The sequence below is a fragment of the Phocoena phocoena genome, chromosome 17 (genome assembly GCF_963924675.1).
Source record: "Phocoena phocoena chromosome 17, mPhoPho1.1, whole genome shotgun sequence".
NCBI lineage: Eukaryota > Metazoa > Chordata > Mammalia > Artiodactyla > Phocoenidae > Phocoena > Phocoena phocoena.
Window position 1 is genome coordinate 31,688,816 of NC_089235.1, and position 26,000 is coordinate 31,714,815.

The window sequence follows — 26,000 nt, forward strand, 5'->3', positions numbered from 1 at the left end:
ATCCAAATATTTACCAAAACTTCTTGCCACCTAAGATGTGAACTGTCATTATGTCATCAACTGAGTCAGTTTGAGGAGATTTGTAACAATATTGTTATACTGCCTGGAATATATCCTGTTTTTTTTCGACCTGGAAAAAAAACTGTCCATTGTATCTCATAAAACAGATAAAAGCCCTTCTTACGAAGTCATTCCTCTCTAACCTTGAATGAAAGAGTCTATAAGGGAGTCCATCAATGACAGCTTATATTAGAAACATCAGAACTTGGGAACACATGGCCTATTCTATATTCTTTTCATGGCTGCATCCCTTGTCTCTCCAGGCTACATGGACAGCAGAGGTCTTAACGTCTATACTTTGTGTGTGCTAGATACTAGACACAAACTAGTATACATACTTACCCTTAGGTTTATATTTATTTCCTATTAAAGTGAATATAAATGTCTGCCATGTTGGGAAATGCGAAAAACATTTACATTAAAAATGTGAAAGCAATGTAGACCATATGCAAGTGGTCTCTCTGGAAAAGAGTGGCCAGTACCTTTATAGTATCAACTACTAAACTTAAAATACATTCTATCATGAAGACTGGGATGTGAATTCTATTGTACTCCATTCTTCTATCTCTTAAATTGTGAATTCAAACTTTCCTTATTAAAATATTATCCAATAATTATTTGATATAAATAATATACTCACTCCCTCAAGCCCTCACTGAAGAGAGAGAGAATGAGAGAGAGAGAATGGGAAAATACTTAAGCCTTAGAATCCTCTAAGACTGAAAAAAAGAAGTGTACATGAAGGACTTGTTCTTTAAGAGCCTGGAAGTGGAGTAACTCTTCTACCAGCTAATGAAATGCCATCAGTCACAAGCACAAAATTGACTTTGAAACTGGTAGATGGGAAAAACAAGAATCACAAAGTTTACCATTTTCTATGTGTGAGTTTAAAGATGGAGAGAAGCAGGAAGTTGAAATAGTAACATGAGAGGAGGTATCATTTAAATCTTTATTTTTGCCTTATAATAACACATTAAAATTTAATCAATTATTTATCTTGCCATAAAAACAGCATCATCCTTTATTTTAAATCTAGCTCAATAAAAGACTAGGGTTACCTCTCATAGAGCTCCATTCAATAATTCTGAATCAAAGGACAAATATTCATTTTTGCAATGCTAGTTCTTCTAGGGATAATGTGCATTGGGAGAGAAAACGTCCTTTCTCAGCCTTCTCTTGTTCCACCAATATTCCACCTTCTCAGCTTCTCTCCATTTTATATCTGCAATAAGTCTTATATATAAGGCCTAAGAAAGAACTCTTAGAGCTTAAATGTCTTATCATCTTCTGGAAGCAGGAAAACAGTTATCTCCTTTTAATATCACCCTGACTTATTTGCTACAAAGTTTTAAAATAAGACGAAAATCTCTAGATGTATATAAAAAGCTATTTTCCCAAATCACTCAGAAAGCTCTCTTTCAATATATGCATTCATATTTTGTTGCATTGCATACCTTTCCTTTAAGAACACACAAACATACACACACACACACACACACATATATATATGCATGAATATGGTATTATGTGTATATAGTTAGAAATGTGTTTAATTGTAACATTACAGATAAATTGAAACAAAGGTGAAACAAAGGCACTTATTTAATAGTGCCTAGAACATGTGAACATCTTTGCTATTGAGGAAGAAAGCATATCTCAAGTAAAATTATTTCAGACAAAATTAATTTGTCAAAATCTGAATTTAGAAGGCATTTGGTAATGTCCTAATATTTTCTTTCTATTCTTTTGCCCTATTGAAACTGGTTTTTAGGAAATACATAAATAATAAATTCATACATCAATATTAAAATGGCTAAAACATTTTATTTTTTCACAAGGTATTTTTGTCAACAGAGGGCCAGAATCCAAATAAAAATAAAATAACATTTATCCAATCCATATTACAGTGGTAATTTCTGTAATTTGGTTGTTAATAGCACAGCAGAATGCCCATTTTTCAATAATAGCACAATTCCTCATAAATCCTCTCAAGAACACTGGAGTCTGAAGCTCTGTTTTCTACTCTGGTTTCTGCAATGAACTTTCAGTGAAGCCTGAGGTGAAGTCATGTCCACAGCCATGTCCTCAGACTCCTCACCCAGAAAAGCATTGATCTAGATTATGGTTAAAGTCCCAACATGAAAAATATAGACTTGTGGGGGGGGGGGTGGGCACTGGGTAAAGAGCAACAGACTCAGCACTTTGCTGTCACCTCTCAAATAAAATCAGTCAAAGAAGTTTCTGGAGAAAAAAGTTATTTATTTGTCACTCTTGAGTACAAATATTGAGTGTAAATCCAAAATTTAACCTAAGGCTTAAACCCAACCTTAAGCCTCTTGGCGTTGTGTTTTCTCAGTCACACTAGCTCAGAAATCTACCTCATTTATTCTAATTTCTGTTTTTATTATACAGAGTAATCTGTGCATGATGACTATTCTTACTCCTTTACCACTGAAACTTCACTCCAAATAGGTAACAATGCTACAGCAGAAGGCACATCTTAATCCTAACTTGTCCAAAGAAATGGAGGGAAGATGGATGACAGTGAAAAGAAAAGGGAAGTGAAAGATAGTCAAGAAGGTAAATGCATGTGTGTGTGTTGCAGTTGGGCAGCTGGGAATAAAGGGGGGAGGGGAAGATAGCTCAAAGGGAAGAGCAGAAAGAAAAGAAAAAGGATAAATCAATTCACCCGTTTTAGACCTCTATTGCTGAAGTTCTGTCCAACATGCCTTCTCAGGTTTCTGTGGAAAGTGCTATTCCTCCATTATCCAGTTGTACTGTGAGCTGTCATTCACGGACCCTACAAACTACCTCCAGCTGCATACAGGAAAAGGCATGCGATTCAAACTGGGCTAATCAGAAACCTTCTTTAGGGTTTTTCATAGTTGAACTGGAAGTGTGTGCATATTGACAGAGGGAAGTTATTTTCTTCCAGAAAGGTGATAAAGAGAAATGGTTTCCAGCTGATAGAAAACCCACACCACATGGAGAAAAATAATCTGCAGCAAGAGAGAATGAAGCCAACCAAGAAAGAGAAGCAGAGATGTGGGTAAGAGAGAAAGCTCTTCCAAGGTCTCAGCTTTAAGATATCTGCAGCTGCCCCAGGCTGGCTTGGTCAGCCCTTCCCCACAATTTGTGAACTCTGCTAGTATTTTCCAATAAACCTCCTCTATCACTCAGGTAGTTCAAATTGGCTTCCTTTGCACGAACCAAAATCCAGAATAAAAGTCTAGAATAAAATGCCCAAATTCCATCACAAAATTAATCAATCAATCCATTTGTTGTTTTGTTCAGAAAATGATTTTTGTCTATCCAACCACTGTAATATTCATGGAAATACTACAATAAATAAGTCAGAGAGTCAAACTTTCAAGGAAACTATAGGAAATATTAAAAGAAAAATCACACTAAAATCAAGAAAAAGGTGAAGAACGTTATTTAATAAAACCAAATTTCAATTTTTTTGTCATGCTAAACATGCTGTGTACTCACCATCAATCTTAATCTAAAGGCAATATACAGAGATTCTAGAAGTAACTATCCTGGATAAAGTGACTAGGATTTTAATTATTTTAAAGGCTAATGATTGACAATTGAAAACAAATGGGTCTTCGTTTCCCCTAAAGTCAGAATAAAGACAATGTGTTTAGTATCACAATAATTACTTAATACTGCTCTGGAAGTCAATTACCCAAAAGAATGAATTAAAGAAAAAATTGAGGAGGTAAAATTATCTTTAAGTATAAATGACATGATCATGTACCCAGACAACTCAAGAGATTCTACAGAAGAATTATGTGATACAATATGATGATTTAACAAGGTGGTTATTTGAAATTAATATATTAAAAAAATCATTAGCTTTTCTTTAAATAAAAATCATTTGGTAAGTATAGTAGAAGTTCCCATTCTAAATAGCAACAACAAAAAAAAGGAAAAATAAATTAACTACATGTCTATAGAAAGTTGCAAAACATTACTGAAGAGAATAAGCAAAATAGCTTGGTATTTTCTCAGGAAGATTTAAATAAATCAGTGGAAAAAACTGCATTCAGAAATAGGCTAAGATATAAGTAAAAATTAGTATATAATAAAGGCAGCATTTAAATCAGTAAAAGTGTCATAGGTTGAATTACTAGTCCCAATTCTTCACTCCTCCTACATCCACACCCTTACCCTGGTCTCATCAGAGGCAATGTGCACATCTGATCTCCTTGACCTTGGGCCTTGTCAAGTAACCAACTTGCTTTAGGTAAAAGAATTTGGTCAGAAAAGACCGTGTGCAAGTTACGAGGATAAGAACTGATGTGGTTGCTTGTTCTCCAGCACCTTTGCCATCACCAAGGGAACATGTTCCCATATGCCTCTGGTTCCAAGAGCATGTGTGACATATACAGCACAGCTGCCCTCGCCAAGCTATATGAAAACAAGGTGTCTTCAGCCTTTGGATCCATCAAACCTAATCAAATTTGTCTTAAACCACTGTATTTTATAGTTATTAGTTCTCAACAAAACCTATGTGATATACAGGAAAAGACTACTACTCAATCTATAGTGCCAAAGCACCTATTAATCAATTTTGGGGAAATCATGAGTTATAGTCTAATTTTAGTGCCTGTACCGAAAGTATTTTATGCAAATCAAAGATTTAAACAGAAAGAACAAAAAAGACAGAAAGAAACAATTGTTTTTAAAAGCAGATTTGAAATGCTGGAGACTTTTTGAAGCATGATACAAAACTAAAAGACATAATATATATGACTAATTAACCTGAAAAAATAAATTAGCAAAACCAAAACATATCAACAAATTCATTTTATTATGTATGACAGAGAAAGGGTCAATTTTCTTAATAAATATGTATAAAGCTTTATAAATCAGTAAGAAAAGAAGACAAAGAATGGCAGGGAAAATTTTCTTGAATTAAAAATTTAATTAATTAAAATATTTTTAAGTGCCAAATGTTTGTATTAGTTTAAATTTGTATAAAAATTAATTTTTCACCCATCAGATTTGGAAAAAAATTAAAAGTACTGGTAGGTGTGTGTGGAATCAATAATGCTAAAGCATTCTTGATAAAGATTAAACTGATGTATTTTAGGGGTAGCAATTTGGCAAAATACACCAAAATTATAAATAAATATAGTCATTAATGTAGCAATTCCACTTCCAGAAGTTTTATTTGTTAAATTCATATAAGCTTAGGTAAGCATACTGTATTACTGTTTATAATAGAAGTAACCTTGAAAATGATCTAATTATCCAGCAATAGGCTATAATTAAATAAATTACCATATATGTAAGTTATAAGTATGAGGTTGTTCTTTATGTACTGATAAGAAAAATTCACCAAAATGTATTGTTATGTTAAAATGTATAGAATATTTTAAATAATGTATTTCCATAAGAAGGGAAAAAAGAAGGAACACAGGAAAGAATGCATTATGTGTGTATGTGTGTCTAGAAAGTTTCTGGAAATTACTCAAGTAACACAGAGAAAAGAAAACAAGGTTTTCAAAAAAAATAAATGCAAACTGAAAACGCTTAGACAGATGGCTGTCCTCAACTAATAGACTCAGTAAGTTTGCCATTCCTAATATGATGCTATAATAGAAGACTCATTTTTCTTTTAGAATGCAAAAGTAAGTTAATAATGGACTGTTTCATATTCAGAAGACTATATTTCCTCTCCTCCTAAGGAAGATGTAATCCAGACAGACAGTTCATGTATCAATGAAAGACTGAAGAAAGTCTTGTGTTTTTGCTATTCTTATCCTGACAATCAACAATATGCAGGGGTTCAGCAAGAGAAAATCCATCAAATTTTAACATCTCTTGAGTCAGTTCTTCATGTGTCTTCAATATTGTGCTTGTTAGAACACTAAAGATGATCTAATTTTAATGTAAGTTATTTAAAAGAAATTCAAATTATTATGTGATTATTCACTCTTAGGTTTTACATGCTAATGGATGCAAAAGTTGACAGCATATCAATTTATTTCTTATCCATGTAGCTAAAACAGGTATTGAAATGATTTAAGATGTCCCATGAAATACAAGTAAAATTGTTTTTGCTCTTTCCTGAATATTCTTTTGGGGAGGTTGTCATTTATTAATAGTAATAACTACAACTGAAGTCACTGAACCAGAACAAAGTTATTTTCCTTTTATATTTTCCCTACATGTTTTGATACACCCCTCTGAAAATAAAGACCAATTTTACATTTTTTTTGATGCTAAGCCAATAGGTATTTATAGAAATGTTCTATCAGTGGAATAAGATAAAAAACACTTATTTATACCAGAAACACTGATGCAATGTAATGATGATAACTAGAAAAATTTCCAGGGGTGCAGTCTACTCACTAGTTAACCATTAATCACTAAGATAAATATGAACTTTTATTATTAGAAGTTAAATATATTGAATAAAGTAACTAAAGTAAATGTAAGATATACACAGCATATTTTCATCTAGTATGGGCAAAATGAGTTAAAGGAAAAGATAACTATTGAAATGGATCATAAGATGTCAGTTAAACTAGAAATTTAACACCTATGAATAGGGATGATGTAACCCATTCATTCCTCCGTCACGTATCTGCTGAGCTCTCAACTTTTTGCATGGCAACATTAGGCTTATGGCATACAGTGGTGGTGACCAAGGCAGATATACTCTGTCTCATAAAGTTATAATTTACAGTGAGAGATATTAATTTATTACACACAAACCATTTACAACAGATTATTTGCACATGGATTTAATGTAATACAGCAAATTTAACCATATGCTCCAGGCAAAAAGAGAGAAAAATTACCTAATTCAAGTCTCCTTAAATTTCTCCCCCAGGAAACATGAGTTTGGCCTATATGATTCCAAAGACAGGAAGACCAAAATTCAAAGGTGCTGAGAAACAGAAGTTGATACTTGGCTTCTGCATGTCCATGTGCCAAGTCTTAGCAATTAATAAGCCATTTAATGGATTTTCAACAGTAATTTAAGGGTGAGCTTTTTGTCTTAAATAAATATATCAGTATCTAACTTTGAGGGAAGGTAAAACACTCTGTATAATTATGATAGGTACTTTGAAGCATAAGAAAAGTTATTATAAATGCATAATGGGCTCATCTTCTCATGGGGGTAAAGATGGGAATTAGGGAAGATCAGATGATGTTTGCTGGGCACTGAAGAATCTGTAGAAGGGTGGGAAATAAATGAAAGAGTTAAGCACTTTGATGAAGACTCCAAGGAAAACGGATCTTGGTATCTAGGAGGAAAAGAGATTAACAGTATAGCTGCTGATACAGTGGTTCTCAAAGTTTGATCCTGGAACTTCTGTGGGTCCTAAAACTCTTGCAGGAGTTGGCTAGGTCAATAATATTTTTTTTTTTTTTTTTTTGCAGTACACGGGCCTTTCACTGTTGTGGCCTCTCCCGTTGCGGAGCACAGGCTCCGGACGTGCAGGCTGAGCGGCCATGGCTCACAGGCCTAGCCTCTCCGCTGCATGTGGGATCTTCCCGGACTGGGGCACGAACCCATGTCCCCTGCATCGGCAGGCAGACTCCCAACCACTGCGCCACCAGGGAAGCCCAATATTTTAACAGGATATTATTTGCCTTTTAATTCTCATTAGCTTGCAATGGACAGTGGTGTTGACCAGGGCTACATGATTTATGATATTGCAAGTGTGAATGCATAAACAAATATGAGAGTAATATTCCATTTTGTGTGTGCATTTTTTTTTTCTTCCTTATCCACTCATCTGTCGATCAACATTTAGGTTGCCTCCATGTCTGGCTACTGTAAATAGTTCTGCCATGAACACTGTGGTACATGTATCTTTTTGAATCAGAGTTTTCTCCAAATATATGACCAGGACTGAGACTGCTGGATCTTGTGGTAACTTTATTTTTAGTGTTTTAAGGAATCTCCATACTGTTCTACATATTGGCTATACCAATCTACATTCTCACCAACAGTGTTGGAAGGTTCCTTTTTCTCCACATCCTCTCCAGAGTTTATTATTTTTAAACTTTTTAATGATGGCCACTCTGACTGGTGTGAGGTGAGACCTCATTGTAGTTTTGATTTGCATTTCTCTAATAAATAGCAATATTGAGCATCTTTTCATGTGCCTGTTGGCCATCTGCATGTCTTCTTGTGAGAATTGTCTGCTTAGGTCTTCTGTCCATTTTTGATTGGGTTGTTTTTTTTGATATTGAGCTGCATGAACTCTCTGTATATTTTGGAAATTAATCCCTTGTCGGTAGCAACATTTGCAAATATGTTCTTCCAGTCTATAGGTTGTCTTTTTGTTTTGTTTATGATTACCTTTGCTATGCAAAAGCTTTTAAGTTTAATTAGCTCCCATTTGTTTATTTTTGTTTTTATTTCCATTACTCTAGGAGATGGATCCAAAAAAATATTGTTTCAATTTATGTCAGTGTTCTGCCTATGTTTATGTCTAGGAGTTTTATAGTATCTGTTTTTAGTATTAGGTTTTTAATCCATTTTGAGTTTATTTTTGTATATGGTGTTATGGAATGTTCTAATTCCATTCTTTTACATGTAGCTGTCCAGTTCTCCCAGCACCACTTATTGAAGAAACTGTCTTTTCTCCATTGTATATTCTTGCCTCCTTTGTCATAGATTACTTGACCATAAACGTGTTAATTTATTTCTGGGCTTTCTATCCTGTTCCATTGATCTGTATGTCTATTTTGTGCCAGTACCATATTGTTTTGATTACTGTAGCTTTGTAGTATAGTCTGAAGCCTCAGCTCTGTTCTTCTTTCTCAAGATTGTTTTGGTTGTTTGGGGCCTTTTGTATTTCCATGAAATTTTTAATTTTTTTTGTTCTCAGCCACAAGAAACAATGAAATAATGCCATTTGCAGCAACATGGATGGACCTAGAGATTATCATATGAAGTGAAGTAAGTCAGACAGAAAAAGACAAATACCATATGATATCACTTATATGTGGAATCTAAAAAATTATACAAATGAACTTATTTACAAAACAGAAGTAGACTCACGGACAAAGAAAACAAACATGTTTATCAAAGAGGATAGCTTAAGAGTAGGGGGAGAGATATATTAGGAGCTTGGGATTAACATACACATACTACTATATAAAAAATAAACGAGGACCTACTGTATACTACAGGGAACTATATTCAATATCTTGTAATAACCTGTAATTGAAAAGAATCTGAAAAAGAATAATATATATGACTGAATCAATTTTCTGTACACCTGAAATTAACACAGCATTTTGTGAATTAACTATACTTCAATTTAAAAACTGGTTAACATAAAAGAAACAAATATGAGAATCCAGCTATCTTTTGTTAAGCCAGATATTAAAGGTATTTGGAGAAAAGTAAAACAATATCTTTTTTTCTTACAATTGCTCTTTTGTAAAATGTGCTTTTCATAAAAATATGTTATCTATGTTAATATATTGTTAATTATTTTTGTTTTAAACGAATTTCTAAGTAAATATTTTTAAACTTTCTCAGGTTTATTTGTCTAGAACTATAAACATAGACAGATATAAATCACACAATAAAAACTTTTGGGGGTTTTCAATAATTTTAGGCCTGTACAGGGATCTTTCGTTTGAGTGCTGTGCTAAATCACAGGGGTCAGTAGATAAACTTTGAGCTATGAGGCTACAAAGAGGGGTGGGGTCTGATCATGAGAGGTCGTACAGACCATGGGATAATACAGTATGTCCAGACTGGATATAGAGGCTCAAAGTAGGGCTGTAGCCAAGTACATATGAGAAATGAACAGACCGAAGATGCATGTTATAGGGGGAAAAAATGACAACTAATTAGAAGTAACGAGTGAGGGGCAGGAAGTTGGGGGATTGGTGCTCACTTTTCTCGCATGAACACATGTGGTAGGTGGTGCCAAGTGATGGAAATCACTGAGGGAGGACAGTTTAGACAGATTGATATTTCTCCTCTTTATGTATTGTGTCTTCCTTCTTTTTTGTGTGCTCGGTAATTTTTATTATTGGATGTCAGACATTGTGAATTTTAACTTGTTGAGTGCTGGATTTTTGTATTCCCATATGTCTTACTGAGTTTTGTTGTGAAAAGCAGTTTAGTCACTTAGAAAAAGTTTGATCCTTTAAGGTCTTGCTTTTAAGACTTTGTAAGCAGAACTAGAGCAGTTTTCAGTCCAGGGATTTTTTTTTTCCCACTACTGGAGCAAGATGCTTCTGAGTACTCTACCCAACACCCTGTAAATGATGAGGTTTTCCAGTGTGGCTGGTGAGAATGGGCACTATTCCCAGCCCTGTGTGATCTGCAGGCATGGTCCCCTCTGATCCTGTTGGTTGATTCTTTCTCTGGCCTCCACTAGTTACTTCACAGGAATGTGCAGATCACTTCTTAATTGAATACTCAAGGGGAATGCTCTGCAGATCTCCAGTGCTTTCTCTCTCTGCAGAATTCACCTTTCTGGTATTCTGACCTGTGAATTCTAAACTCCTTGGTTTCTCCATACTCCCAGCTTCATCTCCTTAACTCAAGGAGTCTGTATGGCTCAACCTGGTTCTGCCTTCCCTGTACTATCACCTGGAAACCCTCTCTATGAACTAAATTGATATAATCATAGGGCTCATCTTGTTTGTTTCCCATCTTTCAGGGATGACTGTCCTTCACTACCTGATGTCCAGTGATTTAAAAACCACTGTTTCATATGTTTGTCCTTTTTGTTTGTTTGTTTATTTCAGCAGGGGATAGTAAATCAGAAGGCTATTACTTATCTTGACCCATTATCTTTTACCTCTTTAATCTCAGAACAACCCTTGAGTTGAGTATTATTACCTCTGTTTTACACATGAGGAAATAAATAGTAACTTGGCTCACTCAAGTTTACTGAGATTTGGTGACACAGCTAAGATTTTTAAGCATTCCTTCCAAAGTTCTTGCATATAGCAATTATGATATACTGCCTACAGGGAAAGTGACAGATAGCTGAATGAATATTTAATACTGAGAATGTTTTATAAAGTCACGTTTATAAATTGGTTTAGAAATAGTCTTTCCTTAAAATGCTAATAAATGAACTAAGTGAGCCTTGAAAGCTATATACAGCAACAATCTTAAGGACTGAAGAATTTTTAAAACATCCTTAGGTCAACCACCAAGAAGTTTCCATTGCCTCTACAATAAAGACAATAACCAGATATCAGGCCTATTCTCAAACAGCGAGTTCTGAGGCACCTCATCCACCTCTGAAATGATCTACTTCTGAGTAAGTTCTCTTTTACATTAAAATAAAAAAATATATTAGAAATGATCAAATATATCTGTTTCCTTGTAGCTTCTACCCAATCAAAGAAATATATAAAAATAACAAACTCCAGAACTCATGCCAGTCAGCAGCCATATACATACATATTCTTCCCCAGCAGGGCACTGGAACACCGATCTAACAGGTTTTCCTTTACATGTTCTACTCTTTTCATCTTGGAATGTAATCAAAACTTCCTAAAACCTTTGAAAATCACATTTAATGTGACAACATGCAACATAACAAATAGTTAAGGAATGAGATATTATGATTAATTTAATATTACATATAATTAAGATTGTGCCACATTTAGTAGTATGCAATTTAACATAGGTTAGCAACTTTCTATAAGTAAAAAATCATAAAGGGTATTAAACAATAAATTTATATTGAGCACCAAATAATCACTCTTGAATCAACAAATCAAATCAACAACAGTCTATTCAGTTTTTACTCCAGGTAAGTCTCTATACTAGGATAGACCTAGCATTTTCTTTATGCATGTCAATGATTTCTTTCCAGTTTGGAATATAAAAGATGTGATCAATGGAACTGGACTACACTGTCCCTACTGGGAACCTGGGAGTTATTTCTTGCCTGTATTTACTCGGTTAGGGCCCTGGGCTCCATAGCCAACCTGCCTGCTTTGATTCTGGGCTATTCCACTTCAGGAAAATTCAGGGGTAGGTGGCCTTGGCAAGTTCCTCAACCTCTCCATGCCTCAGATTCCTTATCTGTGAAAGAGAAATAGTAGTGCTATCTCACAAGATTGTAATAAAATTTAAATGAGTTAAAATATATGAAGAACTTAGAACACTATCAGGCACATAGCAAATGCTCAACCAGTGATAATTAACTCTGTTTTTCTTATCATTAAAATAAGGTGTTCAGTGAAATCAATTCCAGGTATTTCTATTCTACTGGCTATTTGGATCTTGTCTAATTAGAATATAATGCTGGCACATAATTGTTTCTACATTCCTGGTTATCTGCGGGAGTGAAAAAACTGAGATATACCCTTTTCTTACCTAAGAAAGAGATTGCTTGGGATTGTCTAAATGCTGTCATTACAAAACCTGTGCTATAGACAAGCAATAAAGATCACAAAGCCATTTTATGAATGGTCAAAATAAGGCAAAGACTGTTTTAGTAATTTGCTTGATTCATCCACAGGACTAACAAACGATTTCACTCCATCTACATACAGGAGCAAGTTAGCAAGTTCTATGAATAGAGCTGTTGTAATATTAAAACACACAGATGTCCAAAAGAGTTTTATCTGTAACTGGGAGTGAGTATTTGTAAGCTGGTTATCAATTTCATATAAATCATTGAGTGTACATTTGACTCTGGAAGTTCTTTGAATTTATTCTGCCTTATTCACAATGAAAGAGGGAAGAGTAAAAAATGTAGCTTCTTGTAAAATTTTACCCAATTTCCAAGCCTGGTGTCCTGTAATATATCTAGAATACAAAGTCCCTCAAGAGTTCAACTAGAAGAAAAAGTAGGACCACAAGAAGGAACTGGCTTGCAATTGTATAAAGGGAGAATGAATACACAGACATCAGAAACCTAAAACAAATTCAAATTTCTAATCGCTATAAACAATGAGAAACTATTAACACATGGTATGAATTCAACAGTGAAAAGTTCCCATGGAAAAAATGCTTCCACTGATGTCACTTAGGGTCTGACTGCATCAGCACCTGCAGAGGCACAGGCCTGTATTCCACTGACATCACCTCAGGTGCATGCAATTTGGGGACAAGAAATAAAGTTCATAAAAGTATCCAGCTTCCTTAAAACAATGGCAGTTTATTCCCCCATAACTTGAGCATGACTAAAACAAATACTGTAAAATTCCATCCCATTGAGTAGTTTATTTGGTCATTTGAATACATCACTCTAAGGACTATCTCTCCTGAGAATATCTGTCTGTGGGGCCATGGCTTACTTTGTATATCCATATTCCACTTAATTGACTAGATTAAAGACTTAAAAAAATCTGAATGATGCTTGTAAGTGGATTATAATATCTTAATTAAATGTCGGCACTCCCTAATGCATTAGTGACTGCCCCCTTTTTAATCTCCACTTATATAATAATCTGGTCAACTGAAAACATATTTGAGGTTCCTATTAAAGGTAAAGCACTATTTCACACTTTTGTGGCTTATTTCTTACATATTTTTTTAAAAGATAAAGAGGTACAACCTATATTTTAAAACGTGTTTTCATCAAAAAAATATTTATTCAGTAAATTACCCTGGTAAACATTAAAAAATAAAATAACAGTCTGACAAACATTTAAAAGTGGATTTTTGCTATATATCTAAAAGGCATAATCAAATTAGATTTATCCCACTCTGATCTGTAAGACTACAGTTATTTCATTTTCATTTTAGTTAAAATGAGAATACCAAAAGCATCTACAGTTACTACGATATATAGTGTAAGGAGATATAAAGCTGTCCTACACTGTAACAATCTTTGTCATATTGTCATGCCCAGAACTCCTCCCAAACTCCTCCAGAAGTGTTCATTTCCTTCTTAGTTCATCAAATATGTAATAACCGGTACCAAATGGCTATTAGTAAACCTAAGTCGCACATTAAATCGTGCATAGTTCATTGATTTCCTTAAGCTCTCTATGATTGGCTATGATTCATTTTAAGACATCTAATTGCACCTACTGGCCTTGATTTTTAAACCAAGTTCTACCATTGGAATCTTTAAACGGCTCAATTGCTCCCTCTAGCCTCCTTTTATATACTACACCCACAAGTCACAATCAAAGGTTAGGAGCCTATTGTGGGATTACTCTTACTCTCTTGCCTAAACTTGTTATGTGGCTCATCAAGATATTCCACTGATCCAAACCCAAGGATACACAATGCCAAATGGTAGTGGTGAGACACTAAGACAAAGAACATCTATTCAGAATGCTAAATTATAGAAAGCAACAATCAAATATGATTACATGAATAACCTCAAAATCTATAAATGACTTTCCCAAGGAAAGAAGGCAAAAGAAAAAAGTTGAGTGTCACATATTTTAACTTAGTAGTTTACCCTTTTAACCTGGAATATTTTTGCTGTTTGCATAAGCTGCATATTTCATAAAACAAATGCAGTCTGATTTTTCACGTTCAAAATCAAATGTGTTGTGAAGAACAAAAATAACCCTCAAAGAGCCAGGCGCCAAAATTATTTTCCACAGTGGGCAAAAGGGACATACAGTATAAGTACTTCATTTCACTACAAAATATGTGTATATTTTTTATATACATATATATATGTATATATATACATATATATGGATTTGAATTTTGAGACTCTCCCCCAAAAAACTATTTTGATTTCATTCCAACTTGCCTTTTTATGATTGCAGTACCACTTGTAGATGACACGTATTTTTCAAAATAACATCAAGCCATGTTTTTAACATTAAATTTTTAAAGTTTGCTACCTTGGCAAAAAATTGATTTTAAAATTCCATATAATTTGCTGCCAGTGTTTTTACTACTCAGCAGAAGGCTAGGATAGTTTCCAAAATGGAACACCCTGTGTCACTACAGAAGATAACAAATGTTAGATTTAAGTTGCACATTCTGTATTTCTTCATGATAGGTACTTCAGAAAGAAAAAATCTGAACCTTTGTTAGCCAGTTGCCCCAAAATTTACAGGATAAATATGTACATTTTCCCCTTTTGGCCATATAAATTAAAGCTTGGTGGTTCATACAATAGAACTTCAAATTTGGAAATGGCCTTAGTGACAGGTTAGTTCAATTGTCTTTTTGCCGAAGATCAAGGCTATGTTAGTATAAGAACCAAAGTTAAAGGCCACGTCCCTTGACCCTCTGTCCTAGGGCTACATTATACTATATTGCTATATCTTCTATTCCCAATGTTACATGCGCAAGTTATTTTATCTTAAACTTCTTTGTCATTGAATAAACCACTTTAATATCTTTTTCTGCCCATCCTCCTCCTTCCCCTATTAACTAAAAGAAAAAAAGACGTTTATGGTCTGAATTTGGGGTATAACATTGAGCTGGTCTAAGTTATATATCAAATCCTACTCCTAATGTGAATAGGAAGCACTTGGGCATTGAGCCAGTTAAAATAAACAAGCCCATTGAATCATAAAGGCCTATTTCTTTTCCATGGTATTAGAAGAAAAGATAAACAGATTTCAGCAAATTCAGTCTTATAAAAGAAGGTGTGAGCTGAACTTGACATTCTATGATAGTAACAGATGATGAGACAAAATGTGAAAATCACATTCCTGAACTAAACTAAGAAAAACCCACGGGAAGAAAATGTACTGATGTTAGCTTGGTTGACTTTAGTGTATTACATTTTGTAAAATTTTAAAAGTATTAAAATAAAATCTTCCTAGACCAGCTGGTATATCCTAACCTGATAGACTTTCTGTAATTAGATGTTATCATACCTTTGAATCAGCATTTATTTTTACTAACAATATCTAAATAGTATGGAGTATTTAACTATGAGAAGGCATGTTGCTGTCTATCCACTATCTATCTACCTAATATGATATACATGTATTCATTTAATCATCAGAACCCCTATGAGACAAGTACTGTTAGTATCTCCGTTTTACAGATATGTACACTGAGGCTCACAGAGGTTATCTTGCCTGTTATTGACTTAACAATTAAGTTGCAAGTAAAAGGGCTGGGATTAAAATCCAGGCAATCTGGTGACAAAATATGAGCTCTTTTTTTTTTTTTTTTTTTAAGTATAGTTGATTTACAATGTTGTGTTAGTTTCTGGTATGCAGCAAAGTGATTCAATTTTATATGCATATATATATTCCATTTCAGATTCTTTTCCATTATAGGTTATTCAGATTCTTTTCCATTATAGGTTATATCAAATATAGTTCCCTGTGCTATACAGTAGGTCCTTGTTGTTTATCTATTTTATATATAGTAGTATCTATTAATATCAGACTCCTAATTTATCCCTCCCCCTTCCTTTCCCTTTTGGTAATGATAAATTTATTTTCTATGTCTGTGAGTCTGTTTCTGTTTTGTAAATAAGTTCATTTGTATCATTTTTTAGATTCCATATATAAGTGATACCATATGATATTTGTCTTTCTCTGTGATTCATTTCACTTAGTACGATAATTCCTAGGTCCATCCATGTTGGTGCAAATGGCATCATTTCATTCTTTTTTATGGATGGTAATCAGAATACGTGCTCTTAATCACTATACTATACCACAATAAAAAATTATTTGATGAATATAATTACATTCACAGATATTTAAAATGAATTGTGGTGGAAAGTAACATGAAAAATGACTTTCTCAATTTGAAATATATATGCCGAAGGGTCAGAAAACTCCTGAAGGTGCACAATGAAATCAGTCTTTCTCTTTTGACACTCAACAAATTTAACTAATTGATTTAAATGCTCAATGTCCTTTTTTGGTCCAGAAATAATTTCAGTTGGTCATTTACCAAATATTCTGAACAGGTACATTTTGAGTAGTACCTTGAGGTAGGTCAGGCAGAAAAATAAATTTACATAAAATAATTGATTAATCCAACATAAGAGAAAATAATTATACCACTGAACAAGTGCATTAAAGTTTTCTCATGTTAATAACCTGAAATAGCTATAAACTTTAGATCTATCACTTTTTGTGTGTGTGTGTGGTACGCGGGCCTCTCCCATTGCGGAGCACGAGCTCCGGACGCACAAGCTCAGCGGCAATGGCTCACGGGCTCAGCCGCTCCGCGGCATGTGGGATTTTTCCAGACCGGGACACGAACCCGCGTCCTCTGCATCGGCAGGCGGGCTCTCAACCACTGCACCACCAGGGAAGCCCAGATCTATCACTTTTCACCTGACTCTAGAGATTAAAAAGCTGTTATTGAACCCAACTCTATTCTTGATAGGGATGAAGAGACTGAAAGTGAAAACCCAGCTGTACAAAGGGATGGACTTGGATGGTTATTTTCTGTGGATTTCTCAGGGGTAGTATGAGACAACTTACCTCACTGGTATAGGCTCACTAGTAAGGATTTCATGAATAACCCTAGATTTGGGCAACCTGACCAAGCAATTCTGAACAGAGAGAGGCACAGTTAAGGTGGAACACACAGGAGAAGCTGAAGAACCTGAGGACTAGTGAGTCTTCTGGTCTCTTGGTCAGAGTTCTTGGTTCTTATGATATTCTGAATGGCCAGCAAACTTGGGATTCCAAAGCATGGAATGTTGCTGAAGGTTAAAAACCTTTGTGAATCAGTTATGCAGCCCCTGCTATTGACCAGTATAAAACTGCTACCATGGAGAATTATGGGATGTAGTCAGAATCCCTTACTCAAGGAGACTGACCAGAGCACGTTGTCACCATCCTTCCATGAGCAAATAAAATAATGCATGTTGATTATTTAAGCAAGTAGAAAATAAGAGATATGAAAAAAGATCCCAACATCTGACATTTTTAAATCTGTAAAATATTTTTTTTTTTATCTCTGAAATGTCTCACCACTAATTCCTGCTAAGATGATATGCAGTACAAAGCTAATCCAAGGAAACTGAACTTTTAGGTAGATTCAGATAAACCTGACAAAGGTGAATAAATACTAAATCAGTTAAACACTGCAAGAAAAATGTAGGAGGGTTACACTCACAATTCATAGTATTTGTCATAAAACAGCCTTCAGAAATCTAGAATCTCTCTTCTTTCTTTAACAAAGAAAGGAACAAAATCAATTTTTGTTTTATCAAGTTCTTTTTGTCACTAGAAGTCATTCTTCTCATGCTTTGATATGTGCATCATTCAGAGTATCATATGCTTTTATTTTACCATTAAATTGGCTTAAAATAATTTTTCTCACTAGAAATGTGTGCTATTGTTTTAAAAAAATAAAGAACATGTTCACATAAATATTTAACACTTGACAAACTATGAAAGTTGATGATGAAAGTTATTGATTATATTCATATAATTGAACTATATTCTATCTTAATTTCATGACAAAAGTGTTTGCAGTGTTAAAAAAATAAATAAATAAAGGAGTCTCAGGATCATGAGAATCCCCACTACAACATGAAAATTATTTTAGACAACAAAATGACTTTTTAGAGTGTACAGATTAAATCATGATTCTCTGCTAACAATTTAGCTGCTTCTGACCAATGAACACATCTGATTCAGACTGCTGTCCAATGACAGCAGTCTTTGAGTTTTAGTTAATATTAGCAATGTACCTCCTTTGCATCATGCTAATGATTACACACTGAAAGGCGCACTCCAAAAAATGGATCCAGTGATATACAAAAATCTTTAAACAAATGTATAGTGAAATTTTAGCATTAAACAGTGTTCTACCAGAAATATATAAGGAGGGGAATTTATTGAATCTCTTCCATAGTACTGCTTCTGGTAGTGTCTTACCCTTCTTAGCTGTAAGAGATGTTCCTTTTTGCTTCTTAAATACAAAAACAAACAAACAAAATGCACTCTTTCTCTGTAATAGGCTTTCATCAGCATATTAACAAATATCTCCTGTTCTAAAATTTAAAAATTTCAAATATTTATACTTTCAAAATCAGACAGGAAAGAGTTAACATGAATACCTCTACCCAACTCCCTCCCACCTAGATGGGGAGGGAACACAGGTTTTTAAACATTAACTTGTAGAAATGAAAAGTATAGGGGTCCCACCAATTGTGAAGCTCAGCGAGGAATAAAGCATTGTAATCTCAGTTGTCAGCATAAAAAGCATCTCTTAGAAGCTTCATTCCAACTCTAATAACTTAGTGCGCTTGCTAGAAAAAAAAATTGTGATCATATGAGCTTCATGCATGATTGATACCATTACTGTTTATTTTAACTGTCTTTAAGAGTCAGTCAAATAAAGCAGTCTCAGTTTATGTTTTGCAATCAGAATGTGCAACACAATATAAATGCCTTTTCTGAAGATGTGATGGACTATTCTTCCCATTACTGTTTCCTACCAAAAAGAAACATCTAATAAAAGTGAATCAGGCAGAAATTCATGTCACAAAATATCCTGTCATCTGTGTTCTTTATAGTATGCTGAATTACCTAGCAGCTATTCTTATGATTTTAAAAAAAGGAGGTTATCATTACACACAAATAAGTATATAAACCCAACTAAGTATATGTTCAAATGCTTAAAAAATGCTATTTGGGAATAATACAAACTCTGAAACATAATCTACTTTAAATAATTAGAAAATCTCCTTTGTATCAAATACCCTTTTTAAGGTCTCAGATGGCACATACCTCTTATCTTTCATAATTAAATCTTTGCATTGTGTAATAAATATGGATGGAATAAGTTAAATACTCTAAAAATGGAAGGAAAAAAAAACCCTCTTTTCCATGAAAAATTTTTAACATGTATCTTGAAGAACAGAAATTACAGAAATTCAAAATAAAATTTTTTTAGCAAAATCATAACTTTTTCTCCCATAATAATATCTTATTGAAGTGATTGAGGGATTCAAACTATGAAGAAATACATGCACATTTTATTTAGGCTCAAAAAGGAAAGCTAATGATCATCAATACACTTATGTTATCCCAATAATCTCTGAAAGCAAATCTAAGACTTTCCCAAAGCAGGTGGCCATGAATCCAGGCTCTCCCTCCCTCTTCAGACTGAGCAAGATAAAAACTAGCTCCTACTTTTAACACCTCCCCCACACCCCATCTCACCACCATCACCACCACCACCAATCTGAAGCAATAGGCCCTTCTGTTTATAACCTTATAAATAACAGCTTGCCACTTTCATTCCTCTAGTCTATGAACTGCTTACTTTTTTTCATTTCCACATTAAATTATCTCTTGATTTAAACATTAGAAACAAAAATCCATCTGCAGCATGCAATTCCAACAGTTCAAATTTGCAACCAAGAAAAGTCTGGACTTACCAGATTTACCTTTCCATCTCTTTTATTCAGAAAAACAAAGTTGTATTTTTCAAAGGGTTAAACAGTTTTGGTTTGAATTAGGGTTTGGGTGTAATATAATCATACTTAATATCTGTAAACTTAACTCTTGATAATGGTTCTTACTTTTTCAAATATTTTGTTTCTCTATTAACCATCACTTATTACATGTAGTCCTAAGAACAGTTTATACAAACAGAGAATTATATTCAGAATATGCCCTCACATATGGCATTTATTATGCACACTTTGTATATAAATCTGTTACATGAAACACGTTCAAATACTGTGCAACAGGTTCTGCTGTTGTGTAAACACACACACCCAACAAAATGAAAATAAGCTTTAAAGAATCAACAATATAGGGGAAAAAATCACATTACTCTTCAGAGACTTAATCATAATTCTTTTGAGGTGACAGAAGATCTAACCAAAAGGAGTATATTTTACTAAGACCCTCTTATTGTCTTTGTACTCCACCGTGTAGGTGATAAACTGGTTAGAGCCCAGGTGTATACAAGCTTCCATTGATTTATTGCATGTTACTGGCTTTAGTGCTGAGTTGATGACAGGAAAAGTACTTTGGCAGAGGTTTGACAAGTCGTTATCCTTAAGTTCCCTTTTGCTTTGTGTCTGTCTGTTTCCAAAGCTATCAAAGTAAAGCAAATGACAGTCTAAATCCTCTATGTTTTGCCATGAGAGTGTGAAATCAAATTGTAAGACACACCTCAGAACTATTACATTGGGCCACATTTATTTTCAATTGGCGGGGGAGGGGAAGCGAAAACACTTCAAGAGATGGATTTCATGTCCTCTGTGTAGCCAGATCTAGTTACAGTGTATTAAGTTATGTCTAAATGAGAAAAAGACTCTGTCTAGTCAAGTGTTTTATCACAAAGTAATGTTATTAAACATATCAAGTATTCCCACGCTCTCCTCTAGATTCTTTGATTTTAACCTCCTTTGTTAGGCACAAAACACAGGGAAAAAGATTTCAGGAACAATACCAAGGCAGCACATTATGCCAAGCAATGAATTCTGTGTTTCCCGAGCAGTTTATTTATTATAAACTCAAACTGCTTTTATGAAACTACACGTTTGCTATATGTAGGTCTTCTAGGTCTTCGCCTCTTTCCTTGATAAGAAGCATGGGTCGGCTACAATTGTGTCTTTGAGCGCGCAGCTGCTGGGGATAACGGATTCTCAGTCTCACGCGCATCCATCACCTAAGACAGGGAAACTCAACACGGGTCTTGGCGGCTGGAAGGGAAACAATGTGTTGAGACCCTGGCTGCTGTGAGCTACAAGGATCTGACGAGCGAACGATATGTTTCAGGGAGCAGCCCAGGCAAGGGGGAAGGAAGAAAGCCCTCGTACTCTTACCTCCACATTGAAATACTGCTCCGTTCCGCAGACGGTAGCACATAAAATCCAAAGCAAGGTTTGCAAGTAAAATACCCCCGAATGATGCACGAAATCCAACCGTCTTCCAGTGCTGAATGTGAGTAAGATCATAGTGAACTGTGCTTCAATGGATGGACGAGCTCCCCTTCGTTTTCTCCCTCTCTCCCTTTCCCTCCCTCCCTGGTTTCCTTTCAAAAGTCCTCCGGGTGGGTAAGGAGCCTGCAGGTTCACCCACAGCACGGCAAGGGGAGGAAACAGAGGGCCCCCGCTCTCGGCAGCCCCCAGAGAAGCAGCGGCTGAGGTAGAGTCAGCAGCAGCTCGCATTCACCATCCTCGTTGGCCCGCGGCCGGGAACGTGGCGCCCAAGTTCACCGGCGGTTCCGGCTCAAAGAACCGAGTCGCAGCCGCAGCAGCCGCCGCCGCCTCCAGAGGGTGCGTCCTCCTCCTCCTCCACCGCCCAATCCTCCTCCGCCGCTACCGCCTCCTGCTTCTGCGGGAAGGGCCTCGGCCGCTCCTCGCTCTCTCGTCTCTGCTTCTCCTTCCCTCCTCTCCTCGCTCCCCTCCAGAACGTTCATCCGTAATCTACATAACTCCTCCTTCCCGGGGTCTGCCTGACTCTTGGGCCCTCGGCGCGCGCGCGCGCGCGCACACACACACACACACACACGCACACGCACATACACACACACACATCTGCACACGAACACACTCACACAACCCGACTCGCACGCGCGCGCTTCTTAAAGGAGACGGCTGGTAGAGGGGAACTGCCACTGTACCGCGCACTGAAAGTAGACAGCCCGGGAGAAGAGCCCTGAATTGAGACGTGGTGTTTAATATACCACCCACCCCTTATCCTCGAGACAAGCACGCAAGAACCTGGGCGGCTCCATTCTTTCGTCTCGCCCACCTTCCGCCGAGCACCTAGAAACAAGTGCGCCCCTCTCCTGCCGGGGACTGGCTGGGGCTCAGGCTGCAGACCCCGGTATGGGCTGGGGAGCTGCCCAGGCCTGGTCCCGGTGGGCGACCGTCGTCCTCAGTCGAAAAAACGCTGGGAATCTGAGGGAGCGCCCGGGTCACTGTGCGCTGCTTGGGGGCTCGGGTCTGTTGCCAGCAGGCCAAGTTTAAAAAGCCTGAGCTGGCAAGTCCTGAGCGTCCAAAACTTTGTTGGGGCCCACCAACCAAGTATGTGGCCTGTTGTCTCCCTGAATTCTCTCTACCATCATTACATCCTGCCTTTTGGGCTCGCGGGGATGGCAAAGGGTGGGGGCGTGAGGGAAATCTAGTCAAATACAAAGCACGAGGAAAATGCTCACTTCCCAAAGATGTTCTGTCTGGTGGAAACAGGTACACACTGGGACCCCGGAGAGGTGGTCTGGGTGTTAACAAAACACCGGGCCAGAGAGGGCGGGGGCGCCTGAAAGGACCGCGCTGTGGGAGCTTGAGGAAGGGCTGGGGAGGAAAGCAGAGGGAGCAGCCTGAAGAAAGGCGAGTAAAGCAGCTGGCTAGGGCGGGAGAAAGAGGCTGCGCGCAGACCAAGCCGGGGAGAGACTGGTGGGAGCGAGGAGAGCTGCAGTCAAGAGGGGGAGGCTGCTGGCAGGGGAACTTCGGTAGAGGCTGCCAAAAAGGACTCGAGCCGCAGCAGTGTGAGGCAGTGGACTGGGGTGGCAGCAACCACCAGCCTTTGGCAGGTGATGGTTTGGCTGAAAGAGAAAGGGGGAAGGGAGAAAGGCAGGCATCTGTTTGGGGGCCGTGCCAATAAACGTGCTTCTCCTTGGCAACCAGCAGAGGGGAAGAGGAGCCGACTGGAAAGAAATGTAGGCAAGGCTGAGAATAAAGGCTGTTCCAGGTACGGCAGCTACCTCGGTGAGGTGAAAGAGAGAATTGACAAAGCAAATTTCATGGGTGAATTGGTAAAGCAAGAAGTAGAACTACAAGAGGTCATGCAGATGGAAAATGTTGAAACACATCTTGCCAAAAATTGCATTGGACTGTAATAAAGCTGAGGAATGGGACTTTTTGAGTAATGCTTTAAAAACTGTAGGAAATATGACCCACCCAATTTGACTCAAGTCTCTCAGGGAGACTTTCCTGACAGTCTGTTTTGTGCACAGCATGTCCTGTCCACAAGAATTTTGAAGACATAAGAAATACCTTATATTGTATAGCATATTATAGTTTGCAGAATGTTTCCACACATAGTATCTCATTTAATTTTCACAAACATCCCTGAGGATTTTGTTTTCATCTCACAGGTGGATAAAACGATGGTAATAAAAGATAGCTTTCCAGCAGATCATTCAAGTGGCAGAATTAAGACCTGAGTTTTCTGACTCCCACTTCGGTGCATTTCCCAATACACTCCACTGATTTCCATATAGAAATCTGTTTCTGCTCTTAACAGTTGTATAACCCGTAGATTGAGTTGATTTATGTACCTGAAACAATTAGAAGGCAACATGAAAGCAAGATCATTATATAGAAGGTACAATGCGTTATATGTCAATATAGAGTAATAAAATGTGGTGGGAAATATTTGTTAATAAATTAAGAATTATTTTTATGTATATATTATATCTAGCAAAGTACAAAATTTTAGTGGGAAGAGATACAGGGAAAAAAAAATGTTGTTTTCCTCATCCTGGAGATAGCATTGAAGGGAGGGAGGTAAAACAAACTTACACAAGATTTACCTTACACAAGATTTACATGAGAAAACAATTCTAAATGGTGAAGTCCTTGCTAAATGAGCCAGAATATTAGAAGACTTTATCAAAGAAGTGGAATGCAAGTTAAATGCTGCTGACCTATAAACAAGGAGGGATTTCTCACTGCAAGCAACCTGTTTGTCAAAGAAAATAGCTGAGCTCAGAACAGAGAGATACATTAACAGGGTACTTATGGAAGGCAAGATATGGGGAAGGGCCAGCAATGAAATATTTAGTTAACATTCGGTTAAATAGGTGAACAATGATTGTTAAAACATTTTATATAAGAATAGGTATCTACTGAAGATTATCTTCAAAATTATGCATAAAATTGGCCATGGGGAAGACTGGGCTCAAAGAGATGACAGTTAAAACAGTGTTTAAGTCCAGCTGTGAAACTGTAAGGGCCTGTACTAGTGAGGTGTCCTTGGAGACCCATCGTAAGGGAAATGAAAGTAGGAAATCCTAAATTCAAAAGATAATCTCAAATTAGTGATTAGTAATCATAACATTTTTTACAAACTTTAAAAAATTCATTAATGAGCATTCAATGAGCAATGAATATATAAATGAATATACTGAAATGAATGAATATTCAAAGTTCCAGAATACAGAAATAAAATACTGAGACAGACATATAATAATTATAGCAATGTTGTAAGGACTCAGGTAATTATGTATGCAAGATGATATAGAACAAGGTGGAAGAAGTAGTTGATTTTCTCTGAGGTCCTTGGACAATACATCACAAAAGTAGTGGTTCTCAAAGGGTATCTTGAAGAAAAAGTAAAAAATTAATAGGCAGTTAAAAGAAGGATATTTCAGACCTGTGTGCAACGGAGGTATAAACATAAAATCTGGAGAACTACAAATGGTTTGTCAGGGCTGGAGGCCAAGGTGTTATAAAGGAAGGTCAAGGTCAGAAGTTGCATGGATATGTAGAGGTCAAATCGGAGTCTTGAGTACATTTCAGGCTTTAGACTTTATCTTAAAAATTTTCTTAGGAGGAGATGATTGAATTATCACTACCTTTTTGTACACTTGCTAGTTCTGTGGAAATAGTCACCATGTAGAAGTTCTTATATTTTTTCCTTCATATGTTCCATTAAGCATTTAATATCTATGCTCTTTGTAGACCTTGTATCTGTGCTAGTATGATACAACAATTCTCCATGTGGACTCAGCTGGGTACCTATGGAAATGTAATCACTTTCTTTATCAGGTGAATTTGTTATTTCATTTCTCATCTGTTAAACAGGCTTATCTTTTAAAGGGTAGAATTATGAAGAAGTTTCTATTCTCATATCTTACTAGTGTTAGCTTCTTCGTTGGTGATCTTCTTGGAGAAGGACTTGCTTTCCTATCCACAGTAAGTCAAGATATAGAATATCACCATTCCTTTTAATGTTAATGAAATTTTTCCTCCCAGCTCTTGGCTCTCACTGTGCTTTCTCTCAAATTCTTTCTTCTCACAATTTCACAAAACTAATGAACAATCTCAGAATTACATGTGAATGGAGAACAGAGAATCCAAAAGAGACTGAAA

At 36.2% G+C, this 26,000-nt stretch overlaps 1 protein-coding gene across 1 annotated transcript in view; it reads right to left on the reverse strand.

Annotated features, from left to right (window-relative positions):
- MMP16 (matrix metallopeptidase 16) overlaps positions 1–22,005 on the reverse strand; it is a 343,904-nt gene extending 321,899 nt beyond the window's left edge. Inside the window, exon 1 of the mRNA XM_065895033.1 lies at positions 21,726–22,005. Coding sequence (XP_065751105.1) covers positions 21,726–21,857 — 132 coding nt within the window. The 5' untranslated portion in view covers positions 21,858–22,005. The remainder of the gene's footprint in view (positions 1–21,725) is intronic.
- Positions 22,006–26,000: the final 3,995 nt, after the last annotated feature.